General features: G+C 39.5%; 2 protein-coding genes across 5 annotated transcripts in view; both read left to right on the top strand.

The window, feature by feature from the left end:
- OCLN (occludin) overlaps positions 1-6,104 on the top strand; it is a 30,767-nt gene extending 24,663 nt beyond the window's left edge. For both annotated transcript variants that reach the window (XM_050946132.1, XM_050946131.1), the window contains exons 7-9: positions 1,155-1,326; positions 2,080-2,121; positions 4,612-6,104. In XM_050946132.1, coding sequence (XP_050802089.1) covers positions 1,155-1,326; positions 2,080-2,121; positions 4,612-4,713 — 316 coding nt within the window. In that variant the 3' untranslated portion in view covers positions 4,714-6,104. The remainder of the gene's footprint in view (positions 1-1,154; positions 1,327-2,079; positions 2,122-4,611) is intronic.
- A 5,801-nt stretch (positions 6,105-11,905) lies between these two features.
- The window catches only part of GTF2H2 (general transcription factor IIH subunit 2), a 33,966-nt gene continuing 27,606 nt past the window's right edge, over positions 11,906-18,265 (top strand). Inside the window, exons 1-7 of one of the 3 annotated variants that reach the window (XM_050946822.1) lie at positions 11,906-11,982; positions 12,581-12,672; positions 12,753-12,830; positions 13,723-13,759; positions 14,706-14,792; positions 17,127-17,177; positions 17,753-17,807. In XM_050946822.1, coding sequence (XP_050802779.1) covers positions 12,617-12,672; positions 12,753-12,830; positions 13,723-13,759; positions 14,706-14,792; positions 17,127-17,177; positions 17,753-17,807 — 364 coding nt within the window. In that variant the 5' untranslated portion in view covers positions 11,906-11,982; positions 12,581-12,616. The other 2 variants (XM_050946825.1, XM_050946823.1) reach the window with 2 other exon arrangements.

Raw genomic sequence — 18,265 nt, 5'->3', positions numbered from 1 at the left:
GGATAAATGGACACAAATCAGACATTAGGAATGGCAATATACAAAAACCTGTAGGAGAGCACTTCAACCTCCCTGGCCACACTATAGCAGACCTTAAGGTGGCCATCCTGCAGCAAAAAAACTTCAGGACCAGACTTCAAAGAGAAACTGCTGAGCTTCAGTTCATCTGCAAATTTGACACCATCAGCTCAGGATTGAACAAAGACTGTGAATGGCTTGCCAATTACAAAACCAGTTTCTCCTCCCTTGGTTTTCACACCTCAACTGCTAGAACAGGGCCTCATCCTCCCTGATTGAACTGACCTCGTTATCTCTAGCTTGCTTGCTAGCATATATATACCTGCCCCTGGAAATTTCCACTACATGCATCTGAGGAAGTGGGTATTGCTCCAAAACGTCTGTTAGTCTATAAGGTGCACAGGATTCTTTGCTGCTCTTTCAAACAGAATGTGTGTTAATAAGGTCAAAAGCAAAGTTACACATCTAGGAATAAGGAATGCAGGCAAAATTTACAGAATAGGGGAATGTATCCAGGAAAGCAGTGACTCTGAAAAGGATTTAGGAATCACAGTGAACAAGTAACTCGACATGAGCTCCCAATGTGGTGCTCTGGCAAAAAGGCTAAAACAATGCACAGGGAATATATAATAAGAGTAGGGAGGTTATTTTACTTCTATATATGGCATTGATGAGACTGACACTTGATTATTCCATACAGTTCCAGGGTCCACATTTTGAGAAAATACAGAAGAGAGCCACAAAAATACTCTGAGGGCCAGAGAAAAGGTCTTGTAGTGAGAAATTTGAAGTGATCAGTCTGTTTAGTTTATCAAAAAGGAGATTGACAGGTGACATAATTACAGAATTCCTTCAAAGGGAGAAAATCGCAAGTATTAAAGGGCTCTTTTCACATAAAGGAGAAAGCTGTAACAGGAACTAAGGAGCTTGCTATGTGGCCCTACCAGTGCCACTAGTTTCCTGTCAGGCGCAGTAACTTTCATCCAAAACTTAAGATGCACTCTCACTCTCCATCAAATGGATAAACAAATGCTTTCTGTTTATACAGTTGAAGATAGCCCATACCATATGTAACAAGTGACTTTTTTTCCCCCTCTCAACTTCCCGCACCTTCCTGCCACCAAATTTTCCCCTAGGGAATACCCACCAATAACAACAGATCAACAAAGGCAAGCGTATAAGCGAGACTTTGACTTCAGATTACAAGAATACAAGAGTTTGCAAGCTGAACTTGATGAAGTCAGTAAAACACTCTCTCGACTGGATAAAGAGTTGGATGACTATAGTGAAGACAGTGAGGAATATAAGGTATTTCCATGGATAACTTTGAATGTTTATGCAGGATATCTTGGGGGGGGGGGGATTGTGAAGGATAGGGTGCTTAATTAATGTATGCAAAAATATGTGCCATGTACCAGTGAATGCTAGCTTTGTCATACAAATTACTATGTAGCAAGTAAACTTAGAGTTAGTGAACTGATCATGCAAAACTTAATGAATTTGAATTTGAAAAAGGAGCTTTTTAGAATTTAGAGGTTTTATTAAAAGTTTAATGGGATACTGAAGATCTTTGTAAATGGAAAACTTCTACAAATAGAGTGAAAAAACTTCCTGATATTTTGATAGTAAGATTGTCATATCTTTTAGACCCTGTTCCAGAGTTCTAGATCTTGGCCTGGGATTAAAAACTATCCATGTACTGGAAGAAATACTGATGATCTCTTCTGTCAATATCAGAATTTTTGTCCAGCCTTGAATAGCATTCCCAACCTCCTTCAGATTTTTATTAAATGGGCCTTTCTCCTCTGAGAGAATAGGATATATGGTACATGCCAACACAAACCGATTTCTAGCTCTAAATCCCTCAGACTGTCTACCAGGCTGACACCCGAAGACTATTTTTACATCCTCTGTAGTTCAACTGCCTTTCTTTGTAACTTCAGATTTTTTTCCAAATGTATGGTTAACAACTCAAAACCGTGTAATAGGATGTTAAACCTGTGTTGTTCATAACACTGACATGAACTGTCCTCTTTAATTTAATTTTCTCCCTAATTATAGGTTGCTGCTGATGAGTACAATAGGATGAAGGATATAAAAGCAGTAAGTATCATAAGGTTCTCTTATTCTTGTTTGTTATTTCTAAGGACTTAGTGTGTGTGTGTGTGTGTAAAATAAATAAATAAAATCTTCCTTCCTTTTCTCCCTGTCCAACTCACATGCAGAGTGATAACCACTGGAAGCAGATGCCAAGTACTTTTCTTTTAGCAAATCTCTAACTTGGGCTTGAGCAGAAAATTCAAGAAGTCTAACCCTGTCTTGGCACATCTCCAGTGTAGTCAAGCAGTCTAGTTGTGACTGCTTATACCAGAACTGAAATTGGCCTAAACTACCTGAAAACCTGTTGAGATGCTTCTCAGTATGGCCGTAATATAATGGGTGTTTGTGGTGAGATGACTCCAGCTATCACAATACTGAATTAATGGCAACTGAGTAAAGACTTCAGTATGCTTAAAGCATTTTGTAGGCAGACAGAATGCCAGTTAAATAGCAGGACTAATAAAGCACTGGCAAAAGTTAAGTGTGGGGCAAGATTCCCTTGTCCCTCAATCCTAATATGCAACATTCCTGGTTTTCAAGTATTGGGCTTCTCCTGATTTAATCTGTCAAACTGTATGCATTTGTAGGCAAACTTTCGTAAGGGACTAAGATTGCATTGGCAGGGAGATACTGAATGGATAAACAGGTCTTTCCTATCTTTGCTGGGTTTATCTTTGTGGAAGTTAAATAACAGTTTTGCTCTTACCTAATCTAAATCTGAAACTTCTGCACACATGAGAGAACAGTATCTTCTGATTGCCACTTTTGAAAACTTTGAAACAGTACATGAAATGTTGCCAACTCTCAACTTTATAGCAAATATCTCATGATATTTAGTGTCTGTCTTAATGCCCCAGGTGATAGAACTAGTTTATTATTATGAGATTGTCAGCTTTTTAGTAAAATAGTTTCTAACCCTCGTGGCTGTAGAACAAAGCCTTAAAAATGAACTCTGAATGCTCGAAGAAAACACAAGGCAAATAGTTTCAACTCCAGTACTGCCAACCTCAAGAGTTAAAAAAAAATTGTAAGTTAGTTCCCCCCCACCCCAAAAAGAGACTATGAACTTCCTAGGTATTGGCAATATTTTTGCTACTGGTACTTGGGAAGCTGCTTTGGACCTTGCATAGGAGGGCTGGCTGCAACTCCTCTCTTGATCAGACTGTGTCTGGGCTTATTTACATATGATTCCCTACTTGGTGGTCACCAATACACACACATTTGTGTGTTGTGGGTTTTTTTTGTTTTTTTCCCCAAACCTTGGAAGTTCCTATAAGAATGGATTCTTCTTACAGCAGGCTAGTTAAGCTGGTAAAGGAACTGGAGTATTTTTTTATCTTTTTTTACAGTATAAAAGTAACTTAAAAGTCCAAGTGTTTATCATTATACAGGTTTCAGAGTAAGGGTATGGCTACACTTAGTTGTACAGCACTGGGAGTTACAGCTGTCTTCGTACAGCTGTGTAGGGAAAGCGCTGCAGTGTGGCCACACTGACAGCTACCAGCGCTGCAGTGTGGCCACATTTGCAGCATTTGCAGCGCTGTTGGGAGTGGTGCATTGTGGGCAGCTATCCCAGCATTCAAGTGGTTGCAACGTGCTTTTCAAAACAGGGGGGTGGGGTGAAGGTTGACAGGGAGTATGGGGGAGACAGAGAGAGTGGATTTTTGGAGCTGACACTGTTCTCAGCTCCCTGCCTTGCAAGTTCTAAGGACTGGAAGATACACAGCACCTACCTTCAATCATTTTAAAAGTTTTGAGCCCTTCCCCCACCCCTCTCTTACTCACTAAATGCAAATTATGCACTCCTAAATAGCCTTCAGACCACATAAGCAGCTGCTCAACACGGACTCCCCTCTCTCCTCAAGCAAACAGCTGTGAACATTCCAAAGCAATTCCCCTGCCTCTGCTCACTCACTGGAGCAAAGAGCAGCTGTGTTTGTTTTTTAGATAAGTAGCTCCGGGGAGCTCGGAGTTCAGCCATTCTTCCGGTTTGTTGTGGACAGGAATTCTGGGATACCTCCTAATACCCTGGAGGCCAATAACGGCGCTTTTGGTGGCCACACTTGATGAGCAGCACTGCATCACCAGCGCTGCAATGTTACACCTCAAGCAGGGAGTTGCAGCGCTGGATGTGCCTTGCAGGTGTGGACAGTTACTAAGTTGCAGCGCTGTAAACCCACCACCAGCGCTGCAACTCTCCAGTGTAGCCAAGCCCTAAGCTTATGCCACAAGTACTCCTATCGTTATACAGACTGCCAGAATAGTGTGTAAACAGATGAGCTGCTTAGATTCCTGGGAACCTTTTCCAGATAGGACTCAAACTGACATTTACTGACTTTTATAACTCTGAGATTTATAATTTTATTTAAAATGGATTTTTATATTAATGTGCTGCCCTAGAGCCCTTTTCATATGAAAAAAAATTACTTTTAGATACTTGTAGAGAATTCTGATTGGTCTAATGCCATATTTGGTTTGTGTGTTTGTTTTTAGTCAGCAGACTATAAGAACAAAAAGGCACAGTGCAAGAAACTGAAGAGTAAACTGTCACACATAAAAAGGATGGTCAGTGATTATGACAATCGGAGATCGTAGAGGAGAAAAGAAAGAAACAAATTAGAATCACTGCATGGGTTATGTCCAGTTTTGTAACAATGGGCTATAAAATGGCTTTGGTTGCTGCTGAGAAGCAAAACCCCTTTTTGTTTTATTGGTTAAAAATCAAACAAAAACCCACCCCACCAACAGCCTCAGTTTTTAGTTACCTCAATGTAATAAATTTTGATACCTTGTTTACTATTGAGTACAGCCTCTAACAAACCCGACAAGGGATCTGTTCTATTTGAAACCTGTCATTTTTGCCTGGGAACAATTCAGGTCCAAGGTTTGTTATCTAAAAGTTTAATATTAAATTGCAGACTTCCCTCTCGTCCTCAGCAGTGGTTGAGGACTTTAAATATTATTCCCCTTGTCTGCATATTGACTTATTCCCCAGTTTTGTTCTCTACTCCATACGGTATGCCCTAATTTTGAAAAGCAGTTTCCTGATAATGTTGCATCTCTTCTGGCTCCTAATTGCAACACATATGGATCTGTATTGCTTACATAAACAGTAAGCTCCGTGGCCTTCAAAATTTCACTCCTGCAGTGTGCATTATATCCCACTGTAACCACTCCATTCATAGGGTCATGATTAACCATTTGTTTAGGAATGAGTTAAGTTGCATAAGTAATTGTATTAATGAGACCAATATCATGTGTAACTAATGAAAACGTGAAATTAAATGTGAATATATTTTACTTTTTTTAAAAACATCTACATTTGTATTTTAGATTAAAAAAAAGTATTGTACAGGCATGTATTTAGAATAACCAGTTAATCTTTTTATGGCTTATGTATGATTTGTAACTGTGTGTGACTATGTGCAGAATCTGGATGTTCCTGTGAGCAGTTGTCTTCTGCTAAATAAACCATATTTAGCAGAACTAAGTCAATCCATTGTCTGATGCAATTAACTTTGACCATTTTTTTTTAAAGAGCCAAAATGTTTTGACTATTGTAATTAAAATAGTTTGATAGGTGCCTAAATAAACTAAAACCAAAGTGAAGTTCAGTGGTTGTAATAAAGTTCTGAATCTTCCTTTTTCAGGTTTAAATTCCCATCTTAGCTGCTAATTTATTGTTTTTTGTTTTAAATATTCTCTTAAGAGGAAAAGGAAGTGACTCTTAATGGAAATTCCAGAACACTTTTTATACCTAATTTAAAAAAAAAACTATATACTGCAGACAATTTTAAGTATCACATCAAAAATGTAAGAGTGCAACTTACAGAAAATATTGTTTTTAAGTAAATCATTTTTCACATAAACTGCTCTTAAAAGGTAAGCAAGTTTGTGCTTCTAAAAATATATTTTAGCCTATGTTACTGAATACCTTCAATAAAATCATTTTTCAAAAAATCTGATTTTACTTTTTTTTTTTTTTTTTTTTTTTTTTTTTTTTTTTTCCTTCCACATTTCACACTGTTTGGATGATGGAAATAGATTATTCCTTTTAGTCAATTTGACTCTCATTCTCATGTGCTGGACCAATGCTAAAATATTTTGGTTGCAAATAATACAAGGAAATAATGTGGGTTTCTTTTAATCTGTTTCCATTAGAATTTTAAAATAAAATAGTGAAAACATTTTCTGTTGGTGTGTGGTTTTATAAAACCTACATTTGGGGCCACATTTTATCTGACATAATTAGCATGCAGCAAGTAAAGCAGCTGCATTTCAACTGGATATGTAGTCAACATGATTAAGACCAATACTATTTACATACAAAGACTTCTGACTTGTATCTTATGTTGTCACTTGTTTTTGAAGCTGTATAATTAAACCAAGCTGCATATCAGTTTCTTTGAGTTTATTAAGTGAAGCTGAAATGAGAGCTAAAGAGAAGCACTCATTCTATTAACCTTTATATGTTCCTACTAACCAAGTGTTTTGAAAATTCTTTTCTTGGTATCTAAATTCTAGGTGACTGTTGCAATGACCATATTAATTAGTCAATTACCATATTAATTAGTGCTTTTTTTTAAGAAGGTGAGATTTCCGAAAATGTGAGTGCACGTGGTTGGCTCTGTATCTAGTAATATGTTCTTTTGGAAGACTTCACTTCCAGAAACAGAAACAGAAACATTACCAAATTGTAGTAAAATTGAGTGTGTTTTTTTTAACTTGCAACTGAAAAAAATATTCTACATTGAGCTGTTCACTTTAGTAGATTGAGCGTAATGTAGCATTTCACTAGTTTCTTTCACATCAATAAAGCTGTCAAAGTTAAATATATATTTTTACATTATCTGAATACCCATTTAAACATAAAGATATGCATTAGCTGATGCAGCTACTCTTCAGTGAGGTTGCTAACTCTGACTGATCTATACCTCATGTTTTCAGAAGCATCACAAGCCATTTTAGATTGGTTTCTCAGAGGGAATATACTTCATTCACTGGGCTTTGTGCCTGTTTTATATATAAACTCTGAATTCTGTGCACCCACTGCTCTACCAGGCAATGACCTAGTACAACTTAAACTCTTACTCAAGTTAAAGGGGACTGTATTTGATAATTTCACCCACCTACTTATTGTAGTCCTTACAAGGAACTAGACTGTGTGTGTTCAGTCAAAGGCTTGTATCTTAGTCTTGAAGTCTTATTTGTATTCCTTATTGCCTGAAAACTTCCTCAGAAGCTTTACAGTATCTGCAACATCTGTGCTGAAACCCATCCTCTCTTGGAAAGGCATAAGATAGGCCACCCAGATGCAAGACTAAGTACGCAGCTTCCATCAGTTTTTTGTCAGGGAAATCTTTTCAAAGGGACCACAGAAACATTACTAGCATGATATCAGGCACAGTGGTGAACAAGACATTTGATCTGGAGGAAATGTCCTTGTGACAGGATTCCCCTGGGGTGCCATCTGGAGCTGGGGCTCCACTGAGTCCCCTTGACCCACCAGCCTGGGCTTCCTTTACACTGTACTGTTGTGACAAGCTACCCAGCCCACGCATAGGTCAGCCCTGCATGGGAAGGCTCCAGCTAAGGGACTTCCCAACTACTCAGGCATGCACCCCCCTCTGGATTGTAAACCCAAAATTATGCCAACTTCCACTGCTCAGAGAACTGTACAGCATAAGCTCTTTAAAGTTACTCCCTCCCTAAATGTGGAGAGGAATATACAACAGCTTTTTATCCTGAGTTCTGACTCCCACACAATGGTCTTAGGCAAAGCAAAAACAAGTTTATTAACTACAAGATAGATTTTAAGTGATTACCTAGCAAATAAACAAAACATGCAAACTAAGTTTAATATTCTGCATAGATTGGCTATGAATAGCAAATCTTCACCTTAAGTGAGGATACAAGCAGGCTGCAGATTCGTAAGGGGCAAGCTGCACTGGCTTACAATTTGGAGTCACCAGGTGTTCCATTCACAAGCTAAAAATCTCTTTAGGCTGGGTCCAGCGCTTCCCCCAGTTGAGTCTTTGTTCCTCAGGCGTTTCCAGGAGTCTCTTTGGGGAGTCAGAGAAGAACCATGATGATGTCACTCCTCTGCCTTAAATAGCTTTTGCATGTGGCAGGAACCCTTTGGGCTTGTCTACACCATGCAGGTTTTAGGGACAAAGTTTGTGTGTAAATGCTCTTTGTCCATACTTTTGCTGACAAAATACTTCCAGCCACATGAGTGGCATTAGCTTTGTCGGCAGAAGAGTGCTCCTGCCCACAAAGCCGTGTTCACACTGCCACTTGCATTGTCAAATCTTTAGTCTTTCATGGGAGGGGCTTTTTTAACTGCCTGTGAAAGACAAAAGTTTTGTTGACAACTTTGCATTGTAGATATACATATACCCTTTGTTTCAAAGCTTGGTTCCCAAGCCAGCCATTGGAAAAATACTGATATCCCAAGCTGGAGTTCTGGTCACATGTCCTCTAGTGTCACAGCAGCCATAACTTGGAGGCTTTCTGTAGCATCCTCAGGAAGGCTCACCTTCTAAGGCCTATAGTTTTCTCCTAATGGCTCATTAACCTGAATGGGTCCTTCCTAGCCAGCGATCTAGACTGAGAGACTTTTGTCTAGTGGGCATTCCCCATGTGTAAACACATTTGTAATACAGATGCATAGTCAATATTCCTAACTTCAGATACAAAAATGATACATGCATACAAATAGGATAATCATATTCAGTAAATCGTAACTTTCTCAATGACATCTCACATAACCTATTTTGCATAAAATACATCATAATTATGCCATAATCATATATCACTATGAAGAATATGGGGTGAAGTGTGACAGTCCTGTTCCAGAAAATCCGTGTGATGACTGTTTTGTCCAAGACTATATTGCTATTCTGGATTTGCATTAACACTGGACTGCACAAACACTGGGTGAAACCACTCCCAAGATTTTAAATGCTGGAAGGTTCCAGGTGTAGGACTCTTTAATGATAGTTCCCCCAGTATGTTAAAAGATGACTTGAATAAAATTATATTCTTTGAACAATGAAACACTTCTGTTAAGTTAAAATTTACTAAGATTCAGCTATTTTATGAAGAGTAATCTGAATTCTTACTCACCACCTTGTATTTTAGCAGTAGTGTACAAACAGCATTCAGTCCACATCTCTCACCCTGTGAAGTGAGGAAATATCCTCATTTTATAGATAGGGAAACCAAGACAAGCAGAAGTGGTATGACCATCTTGAAGTCTGTCAGTCAGCCATGGATTACAATGGCTTAAAACCATGTGTAGTCCACTTGACCATACTGTCTCAGTTTATTAGAAAATGCCCCTGAGTATGACCTGAACACAAGATCTGGAAAGGATTTAAAGTCTATTTGACACCACGAGCTGTCAGATATATAGGAGCCAGTAGTTTTCAAAAGTTTGAATAACTAAATAAATTATTTTTAACCGTTTCCATATAGAGTATGCAATGAGTTTGCATGAGAGACTATTTTAGACACTTAAAAAGTAGAAACTACTAGATACTAAAAAGAATAGGTGTATTTGTGGCCCCTTAGAGACTAACAAATTTATTGTAGCATAAGCTTTTGTGGGCTGTTTCTCTTCCTCATAGCAACTATCACACTCACTCATAATAATGTTGTTCCATGTAATAAATGTTGGGAGATTTCATGTATGAGTCAAGTAACTGTCCATAGGTTTTGTAATGATGTTTTATTACAAAAAATCCTAAACAAAGTATATTATCCCAATGAAACAGGTTCCTGGCCCCAGGGAAAGCATTCTGAGGTCAAAGTCTGAGATTCTATTTGATTTGTAAAAATGAATTTTTTGTTTGTTCAAAATTTTTCTGTTAATTAGTTGATTAGTCACAGAGCCATATCAAATAGATGTTTTCACCCCTCTTTATTACACTACTGTGTAGAAGTAAAACAATTACAGCAGTGGTTCTCAAATTTTTGTACTGGTGACCTTCACATAGCAAGCTTCTGAGTACAACCCCCCCTAATAAATGTATTTATTTAACACCATTATAAATGCTGGAGGCAAAGCAGGGTTTGGGGTGGAGGCTAACAGCTCGCGACCCCATGTAATAACCTCACAATCCCCTGAGGAGTCCCAACTCCATTTGAGAACCCCTGAATTAGAGACTCTGTGTCTTACAAGAGTGTTACTACCTTATCTGGGGCCATTGCTCTAGACTATAACAGTATCATTAGGGAACATTCAACAAATGGAAAAAGTAGATGTACAGTAACTTACACGTAATGCTGTATTTTAATGTATAAATCCTACCTCTCAGATACTTCAGTTAATGACTAAAATAAAGATTATTTACACAGGTATTTTTAGAAATAGTGCTTTAATCTGGTGGAAAATCATACTTCCTTGATAACACTTTCCCCATGAAACAAATTTATTTATGAACAATTGGCATGAAACCTCCACAATCTGGCACTATGTGAATCATAGCAAATGACCAAGAGAAACAATATTATTATATGGGAAACAAGATTAATTTATATCTACGTGAACAGGAATTTTGCCCCAATCCTACAGATTTATGAACCTGCAGAACTCTAAACCCTGTGAGTAGTCCCACTGATTTTGGAGGTATTCACACAATGCAAACAGTCTTTGGAGGACTGGGATCTTTGTCAAGTAATTAGAGTAGGGAACTAACAGTTGTGTGATAAATTATTTGTCCTAGGTTAAGGCTACTTCTGGATCTGAACTAGATCAGTCTGTCTTTGGTACAGATGCTGTGCTAACCATCACAGTCAATCCTGGAGTGCCTTACAAACTCTAAATCAAGAGAATATTCTAGATATAAATACATCCTTGCCCAGCACATGGATTTTTTATTAAATATTTCTTACTATTGTAAGTTAGGGTAGAGAGATGTCTTGTCCTTTATTCGGACAGTGGCAAGGTTTGCCCCAATCTTAGCTTTTAAGGGAGTTTCACAGCTAACTATCAGCTGCTGTATCAGCTTCCACTAATCTCATTTTTGTTCTTGCAGAGCACAGCTTGATGACAGTATCGAAGACCACTTGTCCAATCCTTTAGACAGTTTTGAAGGTCAAACCAGGACATTAAACTTAATCTGGTATTTCACTGGAAGCGAATGTAGTTACCCAAGCACCAAGGTGATGGTGCTTATGATGATGTATGATGCCTAATGGGAGAGTTTCACATGTTGCACCAGCTTTTTCAGTGTCTCTTAATTCCTAGCTATATTGTGTGTTGTACCCATCAGGCCTGCCATGGTGTTGATGACAAATAAATTGAAACATTTCCCTCTTCTTCACAGCAGCTCTGCCTTGTCTGGGTTTAGTTTCACGCAGTTTACCACCCAGGTGCTGAGTCATTTCAAGGGTTTGTTTGGGATATGGCGCTATTTGTGTTCAGACAAAGCTGGAACTTGTCTTTATGCAACTGCCACTTAACTCCTCTTACCTCCTCACAGACAGATTTGAACATAATGGGCGAAAGAGCCCAAAGGTTCAGAGGCCACGACAGGGGACAGCTCTGTGGCCGACCCACAGCAGCCTTGCAGAGTAACGGGTCAGCCCAGCCCGGGCGCGGCTGGAGGGAGAGGCGTCCCCTTCGGCGGCCTGGGCCTGACCGGGGGAGAATGTGTGTAGCTCCCCGCGGAAGGGCCGGCCGTGCACCACTCCCTGCCCAGTTCCAGGCCGGCCCTTCAAGAAGCCGGAACGTTCCTCCCGCGGCCGGGCGCGCCAGTCGGACGAGTTGCAACGGCACCGAGTGGGGGGGGGGGTGTGTGTGCGCGCGCGGGGGTGTTTCTGAGATTGTCGCGGGGAGCTCGAGCGCGGTCCTGGCAGGTCAGTGCCGTGCGCTGGGATCCGCGCGTCGCCTCGCTAAGCACTCCGGCCGGCCTGGGAGAGCGGGGCGCGCGGGTGGCAGGAGCAGGTCGGGGCCGAGGGGAAAGTAGAGTCGCCCACAGGCCGCCGGGCTGCTGCCTCGGCCCCGCCTCTCCCTGGGGGCCCGGGTAACGGCGCTAGGCAGAGTGGCCTCGCCTCAGGCTCTCGGGGCCCCCTTCAGCTCTGTAGGAAATTTGCTTTAAATAACCGCCCTGCCCTCCCCTTTTGTGAGGCGCGGGTGTGAGCGTCATTGACATAAAAACTAACCGGGCACAACAAATGCACGGAACGTGTTCCCCGGGCGCGGCGTTCTTCAACCGTTGTACGCTCAGCACTTCGCTCAGGAGCTCACCCATGCACAGGGCAATGTGCTACCTGCATGTTAGTATGGAGGGACCTAGTTTTGACAAAAGTAATTGAGCATCTTAAGTCACATTTTTGTTGTCAACACAGGGACTGATGCATTCATTGCATTAGTTCCAGTGTTCTGTGGCACGTAATCGGACAGAATTTAGCAAAATGCCTTTGCTTTTAAGGATGTAATCATTGTCCTTAACAGTATTGTAGGCAAGCAGTTTTCGACAGAGGGACAGACATGGATGACGAGCCTGAAAGAACCAAACGCTGGGAAGGGGGTTATGAAAGAACATGGTAAGCTTTGTTTTATTAACTATTTTATTTTAAGAGAGAAAATTTAATCTAACTTTTATGTAATAAATTGTTCATTGTAGGGAAGTTCTGAAAGAAGATGAATCTGGGTCACTGAAAGCAACTATTGAGGACATTCTCTTTAAGGCGAAGAGAAAAAGGTAAACAGTCCTGAAGTTCTGAAGCACAGAGAACACATTAGGAAAAGTTCATCTCTGGAGTAACTATGTTGAAGTCAAAGGAATTATACTGAGAAAAAATTGTCCCCATCAGATAGTTTAAACATACTGCAATATTTATAAGTAAACATACTTTCTGTTTTCCCTCTTTTTTCCTCATTCTGTGTCTTAGATTCAGCCTCCCTTTCCATAGTTCCATCTTTACTTAATTGTGTCAGAAAGAGTAATATGAGATTTCTTTTCAACCTGTTTAAGGGCATTGATACTGGGTAGTTCACACCTCTGCTCCCAAAGAAAATGGGTCCTAAACTTATATTTTATATGTGGTAGTGCAGTGTGCTGCAACTAGACAACTGAATGTAAATAGCAGAATCCATCTTTGTATGCTCTCTAACAAAATATTGATATACAGATTATTTTAATCCGTTCATTATTGGACTGGCTGGATATTTGCATAGTGCTGTGTTATTTGCACCAAATCATAAATTGATTTTGTTTAAAATTCTGTGTCTAAAAACATTCTAGGCAAAGGCTAGTTTTCATTCACAGATTGATGTTAAGGCAACCCCCCCAAACTTTCAAATATATTATGTTTGTGTAAATACTTTAGAGTGGCAAAGAAGTTCAAAACAAATAACTCCATTAAAATTTGATATGACTCACTTAACTGTTTTTTTTTACTGAGCCTCTTCCACAGTTTTTCACAGTCCAGGTTGTATGCTTATTTAGAACCTAATCTTTCCTCCCTTTTAAATGCATTGATGTTAATGATAATTTAGCATGTGATGTAACTGTAGGATTGGCTTTAGTCATTGATGCTGTTTTAGAATCCCATGTTACAGTCTTAGCTCAAATTCTTCTGTATTTTTAACAGAATCTTTGAACACCATGGGCAAGTTAGACTTGGAATGGTATGTTTATATATTCCCCTTGACTGTTAGATCTAGTTCTGTTGTGTCTGAGATTATTTGTACAGAGGTGGTTTTCCCTCTTCAGAAAACAGTGGCATCAAATCTAAGAAATATTTTTACTGACTTGATGTGCATGAGTTTGAGGTTTCTTTCTGTCCCAACAGACAATTTTTTTTTGACTTTCATGAGTTGGTGTGTGGTATGCTAAATATTGAAGGTGTCTGATGTTCAAGAGACCTGGGTTCTGTTTCTTTTGGTAGGACCTGCTTTGTGATACAGTTGAATCAGACAACCTCTTGGAGTCTCAGTTTCCCAGTGTGTAAAATGGGCATAATGGTACTAGCTTAATTCATAGAATATCAGGATTGGAAAGGACCTCAGGAGGTCCTCTAGTCCAACCCCCTGCTCAAGGCAGGACGAATCCCCAGACAGACTTTTGCCCCAGATCCCTAAATGGCCCTCTCAAGGATTGAACTCACAACCCTGGGTTTAGTAGGCCAGTGCTCAAACCACTGAAATATCTGTCCTCCCAATTCAGACCAGTTGTGAGAACTGATTGATTTGTAAAACACTGACTTCCTCAGTTGAAATGATATAAATACAAAATATTATTATTCCATAATCCATCTTTTGAGAGAAGATGAATACAGTGATCATTTATCAGGAGAAGATCTCTGCTCACATTGTAAAGGGAGGATGGAGAGGAACTTAACCTCTTTAATCAGCAGCCACCAAAGACTCCGTAAAGGCCGTTATGCTGTTCCGTACTCTAAATATTGCCAATGTGACTGAGAAGGCTATACATGTTGTCTATTTAATTTACTTGAAATAAACAGCAGTTATTTTAAATTACTGTCTTATAAATGTGTTTAATGTGAGTTCTAAAAGTTTATTTGTTTCAAACCAAGAATTTGCCGAATTAATATCCTTTATGATTATGATTCAGATGCGTCACCTTTATGTGGTGGTAGATGGATCAAGAACTATGGAGGACCAAGATTTAAAACCTAACAGGCTTACGTGTACCTTAAAGGTATTTATTTTATCAAAAGTATATTCATCTACCTTTGTTGTGATGTCTGCAGATCACATTCATCTGGACTCGAACAGGATTGCAACTATCTTTGACTAATACTTATGTTAATGCTCCCATCTGCCTCTTCCCTCTTTGTCTGTTGTTTGTCTTGCATATTTTCCAAACTCTAGATCAGTGATTCCCAGACTTCGTACTTAGGTGACTCACCGACAGCATTTGGTCTTGGGGTTTTTTTTTTTTCTTTTGTAACCCACCATTACATGTATGCACCCTCTGCTCTGGCACTGCAACCTTAATCTTGGCCCAGTGCGAGGACTAGGAGAGGAAGGGCATGTTTGGAGAGTGAGTCCGCCCTGCACTGATCCCGCAGTGGCAGCTCCTCTCCAGGGTGTGTCCCCCTCCAGATGTTGTGACCTGGTGCACAGGGGCACAGCACTTCTCTCTCAAATTTGGCCTTGCTGACCCTCCATGGTGAGCAAATTTGCGTGGGTGAGACTGCAGTCCCAGGTACCAGGTTGCAATACCTGGAGTAGGAAGCTGGGCTCAGCCCCATGGGAGAGGAGCTGCCGCTGTGGGATGAATATGGGGTGGGCTTGCTCTCCAGCCTCCCACTTTCACCAGGCTGGGAGAAGTGTATGCTTGGCTAGGCTGTGCAGTGATGGGTTAGTCTGGCCCTGGTTGTGGTGATCCGTCTAGAATATTCCTGTAATCCACTGTTGGGTTGGGACCACCCATTTGGGAAATACTGTTTCAAACTCTGTGCTCTGAGGTAAAGGCTATCTTTGTGTGTACAGTAGCTAGTACAGTGGGGTTGTTTCGCATCATTAAGCACTACAGAAGTAATTAGTAATAATAATTATGTTAGGAGGGCTGTGGAGAAGTTTAAATAACAGGAAGTGCCATACAAAAAATGTGGGAGTTGGCAGACTGTGGAGTATCACCCGCAGCATGCAGTGGAAAGGGAACAAATATACTTTGCACTTCTTAAAAATAATTTTTTAATTTTTTGTGCTGAAAATATGCTTCATAGGTCCTGCTTGAGTCTGTGATAGTGACTTACTCCAGTTTAGATAGGTATGACTAACTGCAGAGGACTGAACTTGATGGAGATAAGATGTTGCCCTGACAATACTAAGCATTAAAGTTGTTTTAAAATGTGTATTCTGATTTCCTATACAAATAAAACATTATGTGCCATATTTATGGCAACAGTTTTAGCTAACATAGGAAAAACTTTCACATTTTGCTGAATCAAATACTCCATTTTTCTCTTTTCCCTGTAATATGTGGTGGACCACCTGCGTCCTATCAGGGCAATCTGATTGCAGGCCACAAGATATTTTGCTGATATTAACCACAGGCACGGCCCCCTGCAGCTCTCAGTGGCCATAGTTCCCAGTGGAAGCTGCGAGAAGCAGCAGCCAGCATGTCCCTGTGGCCCACTTCTGTCTGCAGCTCCCATTGGCCAGGAACGGAGAACCGTGGTCATGGGGGGCTGTGCCTGTGGACGGTCATTGTCAGCAAAATGTCTTGGGGCCTGCAATCAGATTATCCTGATGGGCTGCATGCAGGCTGCAGGTTGTCCACCACTGCTGTAATATCTTCCATGTGTTCAGAAGTATAGATAATGTAGGGTCCTTGGTGTGAATTAGGGGAACACGTTTTGTTTAAACTTCATAGCTTTTTAAAAATTAAGTAATTATCAATATTTCTTTTATGTGAATGGGGAAGACTCTCTGTTCAAAATAACTCTAATCTTCCATGTGTTGACCAAAATACTGCTTAGTTTTGGTTAGTGAATTTGAGCCATATGGAAAGTGGAATAAGTTTGGCTAAATATGACTTAGTCCTTGATCTGTTCCTGCAAACAGTTACATGTGTTTAGCTTTATGGACATGAGTAATTCCATTGACTTCATTGGTGTACACACATGCTTAATGTTAAATGTGTGTGTACAACCATTTTTCAGGATTGAGACCTTAATTTTTGTTAACAAGATTATTGGTTGTAGAAAATAACTCAGTAATCATTACCACTGACCTGTATTAAAGACTAAAATTTCAGCTGTTGCCTTAATTCTAACTAATGCTGTTAGATCTATTTTAAATTTGCTGCAGAAATAACAGTAGTATAGTTACTATGTACTTAATGTAAGCTGAGATTTTTCTAAAGTTTCTGAAAGGTACTGTGCGCCCAAGGAGTGTCATGGGCAGAGGGTGGGAGGATGGGGGTGTTACAGGTTCTAAATGGTTTTATAAGTACTGTCATTTTAACAGATATGAAATGACTGATGTGTTTAATTATCTTAATACTCAAACTTTTTTTTTATAGTTATTGGAATATTTTGTTGAAGAATACTTTGACCAAAATCCTATTAGTCAGGTAGGTATGTACACCTGTGTGGGAAACCAGATTAATTGTTACTGATTAAGCAGCTGTCTGAAAACAAAGTTGGAAGAACTATTTTGAAGTTTTCATTTAATTTTAATTAAACATTTTTCAACAGATTATTTTAAATTAATATTAGTCTTTTCCCCTTTCTCCCCCGATCTTGTGTCATTTTTGTTTTCCTCTGAATTGGTGAGGATGAGAATTCAATTGAATATTGATTTACAGTTTTCTGAAGTACAAATGCTAACACAATTAGGATTTGGAATTGCATTCTTAATGCCAGAAAGAGGATATAAAGAGACATTTTAGTCCTTAGGGGCTAGAGGTACCAATAGAGTGAAGAATTAAGAATATATTTTCATCTTAATACAAAGGGAGTTGTGCTAGTAACTTCCTGTATCTCAAAATGAGAGCTGGTTTTAAATTACTGTGCTTGCAAAGAAAGGCTGCAGAGAAATATGTGGGTATTATAAGCACTGATCAAAAAAGATCTATATAACAATACACAGGGTATACTAAGAATGTAGATCAAATTGATAACTCACTAATAGAACTATTTCTTGCAGATTGGTATAATTGTAACTAAGAGTAAAAGAGCTGAAAAGTTGACAGAACTTTCAGGTAGGAAAGAAGTATCCTTTCGTATTAGAGAATCATTGTCATCACTATAACTGTTGCACTCTATAGCCCTGATCTTGCCAACTTGTTCCATACAGGCAGACCCTAATGAAGTTAGTAGAGCACCAGAAGGGTGTAGGGGTCCACGTTAGTGGATCTAATTGCAGGATTGTAGCCTGTTTAAGATAAGTTTCTGATTGGTCAGGGAGTCTACTTATGCTTAGGAATATAAATATATGTATGTTTTAAGAGCAGAAATCAAATTTCAGTGTTGATTTTCTCTTGATAACTTTGTGCATGTAATTTGTATTGAGTGCCAACACATGACTTTCTCTATTGCCTGCCTTTCATTCTCTCTTTTTCCTCTCTCACCAACTTCCTCTTTTATATACATTTTCATGATTTGGTGCGAGAGCTGTCTTCTAGGAGCTCTTCCCGTTTGGAACAGCCTTCTTGTATTT

Source organism: Gopherus flavomarginatus, chromosome 3 (assembly GCF_025201925.1).
Source record: "Gopherus flavomarginatus isolate rGopFla2 chromosome 3, rGopFla2.mat.asm, whole genome shotgun sequence".
NCBI lineage: Eukaryota > Metazoa > Chordata > Testudines > Testudinidae > Gopherus > Gopherus flavomarginatus.
This window is presented reverse-complemented; position numbering and strand designations above follow the sequence as displayed.